The 10,683-nt window shown below is 40.9% G+C and overlaps 1 protein-coding gene across 2 annotated transcripts; it reads left to right on the top strand.

Annotated features, from left to right (window-relative positions):
- The first annotated feature begins 2,347 nt into the window (after nucleotides 1-2,347).
- Nucleotides 2,348-8,731, top strand: si:ch73-62b13.1 (uncharacterized protein LOC100002270 homolog). 2 transcript variants are annotated; one of them, XM_037255117.1, is made up of 4 exons: nucleotides 2,348-2,672; nucleotides 2,869-2,953; nucleotides 5,660-5,835; nucleotides 7,033-8,731. In XM_037255117.1, the coding sequence occupies exons 3-4, from the start codon at nucleotides 5,697-5,699 to the stop codon at nucleotides 8,199-8,201; spliced, it is 1,308 nt and encodes a 435-aa protein (XP_037111012.1). In that variant the 5' UTR covers nucleotides 2,348-2,672; nucleotides 2,869-2,953; nucleotides 5,660-5,696; the 3' UTR covers nucleotides 8,202-8,731. The 2 variants fall into 2 exon arrangements, with proteins under 2 accessions (XP_037111012.1, XP_037111013.1); XM_037255118.1 differs by lacking the exon at nucleotides 2,869-2,953.
- Nucleotides 8,732-10,683: the final 1,952 nt, after the last annotated feature.

Genomic DNA, 10,683 nt, shown 5'->3' with positions numbered 1-10,683 from the left:
GGGACTGTTTTGGAGACCTGATTGTCCTTTTGACACGCAAGCAGAGAAATAATCAGTCTAAATTGCAAAAGTAAAAAAAGCGCAAGAGAGAGAGAGAGAGAAAGGGAGAGAGACAAAAAGAAATAGAGAGAGACAACGACAAAGGTACGCAGACCTAGAGAGATAGACAGGCAGACAGACAGACAGACAGACAGAGACCGAGAAAACAGACAGACAGGCAGAGGGAGAGAAACAGCGAGAGAAAGCGAGAGAGAGAGAGAGAGAGAGAGAGAGAGAGAGAGAGAGAGAGAGAGAGAGAGAGAGAGAGAGAGAGAGAGAGAGAGATGCCAATCAAGCACGGATGTAGAGGTCAGGTCAGATGAAAATTTTATGTTAAATAGTGTTGAAGAAGTGCAACTTATTCTTGGTGAAGGTTTAAAGGCACAAAAAGAGACACTCCAAACAAAATGTATGTTTGCCGGAAATATGGGGAACATGTTGAATGATTCTGTTTGTTCACTACAGGGAGAAAAATACTTTAGCCTCTACAAATGCTACCCAGAAGATGAGGGGGCGTTCAGTTTCTCAGAACTGGGGATTTGAAGCTAGTGAAGCAATGGATCAACACTGAGAGGCGTCGAACACAGGAGGCTCTTGTATCACTTGTTATGTGCTCTTGGCAGCTTTTTGTCCTTTGTGCATGCTGGAATAGTTTAACCTTTTAGCTGCCCGTCTGGCTAAAGAAATGCATACATACATGGTAATGGAACTTCTGTTTTAAGGGCATGCAGTTTTTTTATGGCTGTGTTTCAAAGCCATTAGAGGCATACTGTACGTAAACAAAACACTTCTGCAGAAACAGGAGAAGGTTAACATAAAAAAATATATCCCTCTACTCGAAGATAATAGTGGTACTTAGTAAGTTTAATTATCATTTACTCTAAACCAGGGCTCACCAATATTTTTAAAACTAAGGCTTTCAATTTGGTACTTCTGAAATCACAGATTTTGCTCAAATTACATTGAATTATGTTGGCCCTTGAACTGATGTGCAAGGTCGAAAAGTTCCAACTAGACAAATACAACCTCTGGCAAAAATGATAGAATCACCAGTCACAGAGGATCTTCATTGGGTTGTTCAATTAAAAAAGAACAAAAAAAACACTTGACATGAGACAAAACTGAAGTCGTTTCAAACGGCAACTGCCTGGCTTTAAGAGACACTGAAAGGAAAAAATGTGGTAGTTATAGTTGTTGAAACCAAGCAGACGAGAAAACTATGCAATCGCTCAATTCTGAGGAAATGTGAAAAAACAAAACAAAAGAACAAGTCAACACATACTTTGCTGCACCACCTCTGGCTTGCCTGCTCAATCTGCTGCCTCCACAAACATCTTTCTCTCTTATTCTGTACCATTTTCCAGTAACACTACGTGTCAAACTGCTAATGTGGAGTAAAACAATTCCGGACTGACAAATTCATTCAAACGTACTCGTGAGTATTTCCAGTTGACGAGCATATTTGAACGTATTCAAATAAAATCAAACATACGACAAATAAAACACATTGTCATAGAGCTGTGAAGCGAGTCCAAACCTGAGTAGACGTCATAGGACACCTCAAATATTGATCTGTGGAAATAATAATCTATCAATCCATTTTCTATTGTGATAGTCCTTATTGGGGTCATGGGTGAGCTTTGGCCTAAATTGAAATTGACTTTTGGTGAAAGACATGGTCCACCTTGGAGTCCAAAACACCTCCTTTCTGCCGAGAAGTAAATGAACACCCATGGCCACTATTGGATAGAAAAGGCATATTTATTCCCTAAAATAATTGATCAAGAATCCAAAGACATCTATTATTCAAAACAAGTTTTGTTCAGTGAAGACGCTTAGTGAGACTGAATCGCAGCAGGATATCCGTCTGTAAAGACAAGCAGACTTCCTCCCATCCGCAACTTCACCTTCAAGGACCGATGAAGCTGTCACTGGCTGAATTTGAACCCACAATGACCCCCAGGAGCCACAATATTGCACATAGTGCTTTTTACACTGAAGTCGGCATCACACGTGATGATAGCAACCATGCTCACTTGAATGAGGGATGACAAAGGTGTGCGTGTGTGTGTTTGTTTGTTCGTTTATTTGTTTGTGTGTTAGCTTTATTTGATTTTCGATGTGAATCCCCGCCAAGACCATTTACGGTGACAGATTGATGCATTGATGATGCAAATTTTCATAGTGCCGAGTGACGACGATGATGATGATGATGAAAGCGGACGGTGAAAGCTACTTCCAAGATATGAGCAATGTCTTACACTTAGAGAAAAGCACACATGTGAAGTTTGCCATTGTGGTAAAAACAAATCTAGATCAATTCGGATTTATCCGGCCAGCATGTAGCTATTACAGCACCATTCACAGCATGAAAGGTGCAGGATGAAGCTCGACAATATAATCTTGCATCCAATCTGGAAACTCTGGTTGAAGCCTGTGTACTCACTTGCCCCCACCTCCCTCCTCCTCTTCTTCCTCCTCCTCCTCCTCCTCCTCTTTCTCACTCAGCCTCCCGCTGTCTCTATCCATGGCGCATCTCCATCCTTAACTCCTGCACCCGCTCCTCAGGATCACACATAAAACCAAAAGAAAAGCAGTGTTCCGCACCAGTAGCACAATAAAGCAGGCTCGCGGTAAGGAAACAATTTATGTTTTTTCTTTTTACGGCTTTCACGCGCGTTAAGCTGTGGAATGAACGTTTACTAGCGGGGCTGTGATCGGACTTTTTGCACATGGCAGTGACGAGGTTATACTATTTTCCTGTTCATTCTAGCACTCACTAACACACCACCACGGAGTGTTGTAATTTTGATGTGTCTCTTCTTCTAGATATCATTTCAGCCCGTGTAAAAGGCTCACAAGAAGTTCAACGTTCCGTCCATGCAGACTCTTAACGTCGCGTCATTTACCAGGGGTATATATTTATACTATTTTAAAATGCAAAATGATATTTTTAATAGTGTTTTCAGTTTTTGTCTATTTTATTAGTGCAAGATCACGTGGTTCAACCTCTCTAAATGCGAAAAATGGGATGACTATAATCCGATTAAGTTTTCGTGAGCTGTTTGTATTTTCTTCGTGTGCGCGTGTGCGTGTTTACAAGCGTAATAAGTGTTGGACACGCTGCATCCTTTGTCTCTCATCTGTTGAACCTATCCCGTGGTAATTTACTTTTGAACAATTTTGGATGTTATCCTTAAAGATTGTCGTGCATAAGAAAAAGTAATAGTCCGGATACTTTTGTTATTTTTTAGATGTTTTACGATATATTTTGTGCTGCTGCTGGATGATCATCATCATTCTTATTTTTATCATTATTATCTTTTTTTTTTTCTTTTTTTTATCCTGTGCATCCATATGTGGGTGTGGGTGCACGCGTGCGTTTGTGTACATGTGAATTTTGGAAAAACCAAAGAAAAAACTGAAGATTGGTCTTGATATGTAATAGTAAAAAGCTTTGCCTTGAACCTTAATAAAGTCGAGCAATTCCGTACCAGAAAAATCCTAAGCACCTCATGTTTCCTCATCACTTGCATCCTAAATCCCTCAGTCCCTCCCTCATCATCTACCTCTGACCTCATTTGTTGCCTTGTAGTGTTCCACATAGTGTTTATCTTGCACAAATGCCATTACGTTCAACATGTTTGCTGCTATGTTATCTAAGCAACAGCACCTGTGTTTCGTCACGACTGGCACTTGGTTGGTTTGGCTTGCAGTTGCTTTAATGGTGCTCTACAAATACTGTTCTGGGATGTATATGTATGCAAGTTGGAGGCATACAAAAGACGAAATCATTGTCCCCTTCCAGCTGTTGATGCACGGCATGGTCTACGCTGTGGCATTTATAAACAAGAAGACTTGCATATCAATATGCTCTGAATCACTGAAGCATCCGTCTTCCTTCTTTGGAGAGCAGCAGGGTGTGAGGAGTTGGCAGTTTGATCATGACTGGAAAGAAGAAAAAAAAAAACTGTGGCTGTGGACTCACACAGGTCAGCCAGCCACTTACGCAACACGTGTATGCAAGCAAAAGCGCAAACATTTTGCTTTTTTAGGAGACAAAGATGACAACAGCAGCAAATCTACATTAAGGCCAGTAATGCAATGTTACACCAGATATATAAATATCCATCCATCTATCCATCCATCCATCCATCCATCCATCTATTTTATAGGGTTTGTTCTGAAGAGTCACATCAGCTTGGGTGTTTTATTTACTAAATTAGGTATCGTACGTATTTATGTTGTTTTCTCATTTCAAGAAGGTATTAATTTGTACAAATGCTTTCATCAGGGTGGACGTATTTCTTGTTTTGTTGTTGGAGGATTGGAATTTCCACGTTGCAATGGGAATCTAATGGGTAACTTGCTCACATTAGCACTTTCTATTCCCATGTCCTATTATTTGTTCCTATTAATATTGCAGTGCTGTAAGGGGCAGAAGTAAATATTTCCGACTTGTTTTCTAGCCAATCAACTACAATACATCAGTGTTAGAAACAATAATCAAATAAAGGTGTTGTAGACTAAACTGTGCCCACATTAACAGTTTAACATTTGTGGAAAAGTTGACCAAATGAAATCTACATTTTTCTCCAATGAATACAGAAAAATAGGAAAGCTCACATAATACAAAATGCATGTATAAACATTTCTGTCACTGTGCAAAATGTATGAAGAAAACATTTTCCCCTTAGGACTCGATTTTATAATTACTGCGGGTTTTTCTAACTCTACTCAGAGTTGCTTATGTTGTCAGGTCTGTATTTTTCTCAAACCTTCAGAGTAATTGTCTTTGGTTTGATACTGTTTCTGATTAATGAAAGAACAAAAGATGACCTCAGCTCAATGTGACCACTTCCCACAGAAATGAATTTGCAACAGGGACACATACATAAACGAACAAGGAGCAGACTTGAAAAACAGAGCTACGTTAAAAAAAGCAATAATATTGGTGATATGATGCATCGTTTACCGGTGGTTTGTGCACCGCCACTTTGGGTGATGGAGAGTCAGGACTCTAGGATGAATATCCACGATTGCTTTTGTGCACTGGGAGTGGGACAAAAAGATGGTTGCCGATTTTAAAGATCGTTTTTGAAAAATACTTTTACTCCCTTATGTCAAAGTGTGAGAGAGCATTTAGCATTTCCATCCATAAAGACGAGCTACAGTTCAAGTGGACTTTTATCTGAGCTGCTATTTTAGGCTAAATTACCAATGAGAGAGCAAAATGGATCATAATAATGCTGCTTTGTGCCTCGTATACTGATCTTGTTGTTTGGAGCGGTGTCTTTCTTTCGGGGGAAAAAAAACTTTAGGACAACAGTTTTCATAGGGACTTAAGATGAACGAACAAGCAAAAATGATTTTTTTTAAAAAAAGTAAAAGCTCGATCTATTATTTTTGTAAGTAGATCATAGACCGATGCAAGCAGCTAACTGTACTGATGACAGAAAAAAAGATTGTTGCATAATAAAGATTCATTTATGATTGACGTGTGTGTGTGTGTGTGTGTGTGTGTGTGTGTGTGTGTGTGTGTGTGTGTGTGTGTGTGTGTGTGTGTGTGTGTGTGTGTGTGTGTGTGTGTGTGTGTGTGTGTGTGTGTGTGTGAGACCAGTGAGAAGGATGTAGCACCAACGGGGTGGGGGAAGAGGATGGAGTGTTCCTGGAAGACAGTGCTGCTGCTGGTGTGTGCCTCATTGGGGGTCCAGTACACAGCCATTCGCACCCTGAGGGACTCGCTGTCTGGACCCTGTCAGGGTGTTTACCAGTGTCAGAGCAGACATCACAGAGGTACCACAAACATTAATAATACAGATAAGTTCATGTCTGTGGTAGTGACAGAGGAAAATCTTAACACTGTTGATATAAAAGAAAGTGATTTTAAGACCACAGCGGCACGGTTAGTCGTCCGCCTCAAAGTTAGGAGGGTGCGAGTTCGATTCCACCTCCCTGTGTGGAGTTTGCGTGTTCTCCCCGTGCCTGCGTGGGTTTTCTCCCACATCCCAAAAACATGCTAGGCCGATTGATTGAGCACTCCAAATTGCCCGTACAGGTGTGGGTACGAGTGCGGATGGTTGTTTGTGTCTGTGTGCCCTGTGATTGGCTGGCAACCAGTTCAGGGTGTCCCCCGCCTACTGCCCGATGACTGCTGGGATGGGCTCCAGCACGCCCGCGACCCCCGCGGGGACAGGCAGTATAGAAAATGGATGGATGAATGAATGGATGATTTTAAGACCTTTTTGTAACCTGAAAGATATGGACATTGATAGCGCTCATCCAAATTTGACAACATCTAATTCTGATTTACTAGTCACACACTACAATAATGAATCAACGAGCATCTCTCAACTCCTTGGCCTCTGTGAAAATCAGTTCTGTTCCTCTTACTGTACTGTGCCTGTTACTGGCACCCCCATTTGCAATCAACTCCTCATCAGTAGAAATTACATGTTAGCCGTTTGTGCTATAAATAGACGTTCAGCATTTCAAGTCCCCCTATAACCACAAGAAGACAAGCTTCTTTCAAATGATTTGTGCTTTACTGCCTGGTTTCTGTGATTTAACTTTTCCTCACTAACAATAACAACAACAAAAATCTTACAATTTAAAATAATTGTTTTAAAATGAACCAAATTGTTTCCTCAAGAGATTAGGCATCAGGAAACTCACCAGCGGCTCATTTTTTACTTAATAAAAGCTCATCATATTCTGTAATTATTTTTTATAGAACTGTCACTTAAACTAGCCAATCCCAGTTCATTAATTAGCAGTCTAAAGTGCCGAATTAAGTGCAACTAGTAAAGTGCTTTCAATGAATCATTTCTAAAGAATTAATTAGGGAAGCCTGTCTGCCTCACAGTTCAGAGGTGCAAGAATCCACACAGTATTAAAATGTATCATTGATGAAAACAAATATTCAACTCTGAAAAAAATTTTGCTTTAGCATGCTTATGGCCTGAAACACATTGTTTTCTTCCCTTCTCAAAGAATCCAATTGGAGAACCTTGTGTGATGACAGTTGGATGTCCATGGAATCCCCTCAGAAGCACATCCTGCTGTTTGCCACCACACGCAGCGGTTCATCCTTCACTGGTCAGCTGCTCAACCAACACCCTGAGATCTTTTACATGTTTGAACCTCTCTACCACATCCAGCAAGCATTCACAAATTCCAGCGGGAGGATTCGTCGTACTTTGGACCGCCGGGCCCTGCTGGGCGCGTACAGAGACCTTCTGCTCAATTTGTACAAATGTGACCTTCACTTTATCGAGAGTTACATCCGCCCTGAGCCTCAGGACCACGTCACTAATTCCTTCTTTCGTAGAAGCTCTAGTCATGCCCTTTGTTCTCCTCCTGTGTGTCTGGAAGGAGGGAACGGAGCAGCACTCGAGCCTCCTGAGGAAAGTTGGTGTACCAAGAAGTGCGGAAACTTGAACCTCACCTTGGCATCAAGGGCGTGTCTGTCAAGAGGCCACGTAGCCATAAAGACAGTTCGGATCCCCAAGGTGAGTGACCTGCGAACTTTGGTTGAAGATCCACGTCTGGACCTAAAGATCATCCACCTGGTGAGGGACCCTAGAGCAATTCTCGCCTCACGCATCACAGCATTTTCAGATCAGTTTCGGGCTTGGAAAATATGGAACGCGACGGGGCGGCAACCGCGATATGTGGACCTATCGCAGATCACAAGCACCTGCCAGGACATGGTGGCATCCGCAGAAGCAGGATTGGCGAGACCAGCTTGGCTGCAGGGCCGTTATCTTTTAGTGAGGTATGAAGATTTAGCATTTAACCCCAAAGACATGGCTGACAAGATCTATCAGTTTATTGGCCTAGAGTTGGAGGACAGGGTGCAGACATGGATTACAAGAAACACCAACAGTAATGTGTTTGCTCCATTTGATTGGAATTACAAGTACTCCACCACCAGAGACTCCAGAATGACGGCTGCGAGTTGGAGGCTTCGTTTGGACCATGATATTGTCAGAACTGTGCAAAATCTGTGCAAAGACACTTTGGCCCTGCTCGGATACAAACTTGTTCATTCGACAGTCCAACTAAGGAACTTGTCCCATAGTCTAGTTGAACCCAACCCATTTCAACCCAATCTTTCTCAAAATTGGGTAACGACCAAAAATGGTCAGGGCGGTACATAATTTATCCATAAAGATATTTGTATTTATTTGTTACCTGTGGGGCTATTTTCATCTTTTTAAATCATTGATTTCTAACTAAAGATTTAGTTCTTGGACCAAAAAGGTTTAAGAAACCCTCCAACCAGTAATAATAATAATAATCATAATCATAATACATGTAACAAAGTATAAGGATGTATTAATAGATTGTTCTTTTTACTGGTGATTCAATGCTGTGCAGATGCTAAAATAAAGAAACAAAATACATAATCTGTTCATATTTTACCATTTCAATACAGATGTGCCAGATATCAAAAGGTGTGACATGCACAGATTTCGACTAAACTACTCAGTATATTGCTGTGTGTTGCAGTTATGTGGGAATTAATATTTATCTAATGTCACATTACTGCTGTAAATCAAACAAGCAAATTATGTGCATACCGGGAGGGCATCGGCCATTATAATTTGAAGTATAGTTTTAATAATGCCGTTGGAAATAAATGTCAATAAACGAGTGAAATCCAACAGTGATTTTAGACGAATGTAAATTTGTGGTCTGGTTTTGTTGGAATGGAATCAAGTCGATTATCGTGCAAATCTTTTCCCTAATAAGTGCACGTTAAATTGGAATTCTGTCCAGTTCGCTTAAACGATCTGTAGTCTTTGGTCGCAAAGTGCAAATTCCTGCAACTGGTTTAATTTGGAACTCAAAGTATTTATGCACAAGATAGCAGATAATTTAGAAGTCCCTGCTCTTTGTAGCGATGCACAGCCACAGATCAGAGTTGCTCCCAATTTTAGACATCCCCACACGATACCATTTTTGTAGAATTTTCAGGGTAATCATAATGAGTCACGATGTCGCCACTAACTCTGATTTTGCATCATATTTCTATGGCAACTGTAATGGTGCATGGCTGAGAGTGATGATAATACTCAAGCTACAAAATAAAACCAATGCTGGGTTCAGGAAATGAATGTAATTTTAGCAAAACTGTCAGGTTTCTATCTTGGGACCATTATGGTAAATCTGAGGTGAAATTGGCCTTTCATTGATGTAGTCTGTTCATCAATTTTCTATCTTTCCTGCAGCTACTCACACAATTGCTGACACCACAAATATCTCCCTATACATCTAAAGATCCTGGGCAGGGCAAACAGGATTTAAAATGCATGGTCAAAAGAATATAATCTGCAGGCCTAAACTGTTCATAAATTAAACTTTTAGCCCAGTCAAGGAAATGTACATCATCATTTTTTCGCTATTCCCTCTCTGTCATGCAAGCTGCAATTGGACTGAGTCAGCTGTAAGATAATTATTCATTTCTTTGCACACAATAACAGAAGTTTCTTCCAATCTCCTTGACTGTGCTGACAAAATTGTATCAATATTGCTAAAATTATGAGGCACATGCTTGGGAGAAAAATTCCCAAGATCCATCCTTACCTGGTTAGTGTCTAAGTCGATGACCCAAATACAATACATGGTATCATTTAGGTTTGTATTCATTGGTTCATTGGCTAGTGGACAGCAGGAGAAAGCACTATGTGTAGCGAGATCGAATTTTCCTGTAAGACACTGTGGAGAATACAAATTTAATGGTTAATGCGCATTTGTTAACATACTGATTCAAATTCTCTTTTGAGAGTGTCAGCAGAAACAGCCCCACTCAACCACAACATGCAGCTAGTCCTGCACGCTGGATTGCTTGAATGGCAAATTAGGGCTGATGAAGCGATGCCGCTGGACAGAGAGCAGGTAGGAGATGCTGGACGTCAGGTAGGCAAACCTTTCCACCAAAAATCACATTGTGTCTTCATATCTCATCATTATTTGTGCACAGCACACAACTCATCAGTCTGATCCATTGGATCTTTATAGCATAATACACATTTGAAGGTATTGCATTGTGGTATACCTCCAGGGTGCTCCATTGGTGTGTTTTTTTTAAAACATGACCAACTCTCTTGACCAAAATCTCATGATCCTCCATCTTCAGGCCACAGTCCTGGCAGTGTGAACCAGCTGCCACGAAGTTTTTTTTGACCTTCTAGTCTTTCTGTTGTGTCACTGTTGATGGAATTAGCTCTGTTGCATAATTTCCCCTTGGTGTTTTCTGTAATCACTGGGTTTAACCACTGGCTGCTTATAATGAGATGAGGGGAGGATATCCTTTGGGGTTGATCCACTAGTTGCAGGTAGGCTATGTGGTTCATGCAGGCTTTAATTTCACACTGTCTTTATGGATGAAGAAATTGACAATAAAGCTGATTCTGATTCTGATTCTGGTTCTTAAAGGACCTCATATGGGCAAGCAGTCCAGAAATGTGCAAATTAGGACCTGCCACTCGTTTCAGTCATTGTATGTTGACACATGCGTACAAAGATGCACTTGCCTCTTTGTTCCTGTGCTGTAATGGAGTTGTGCTTTAATGGCTTTGGCACATTTGCAGTCTGAGGAGTGACCACACCACATTGTGCACTCTTTTAGGATGGTAT

This window comes from Syngnathus acus, chromosome 6 (genome assembly GCF_901709675.1).
Source record: "Syngnathus acus chromosome 6, fSynAcu1.2, whole genome shotgun sequence".
NCBI lineage: Eukaryota > Metazoa > Chordata > Actinopteri > Syngnathiformes > Syngnathidae > Syngnathus > Syngnathus acus.
This window is presented reverse-complemented; position numbering and strand designations above follow the sequence as displayed.

Excerpts from the sequence above, each read along its gene's own strand:
- si:ch73-62b13.1 (XM_037255118.1), top strand. The coding sequence starts at position 5,697 with ATGGAGTGTTCCTGGAAGACAGTGCTGCTGCTGGTGTGTGCCTCATTG. Across the intron at positions 5,836-7,032 it reads TCAGAGCAGACATCACAGAG|AATCCAATTGGAGAACCTTG; the intron begins GTACCACAAACA and ends CCCTTCTCAAAG.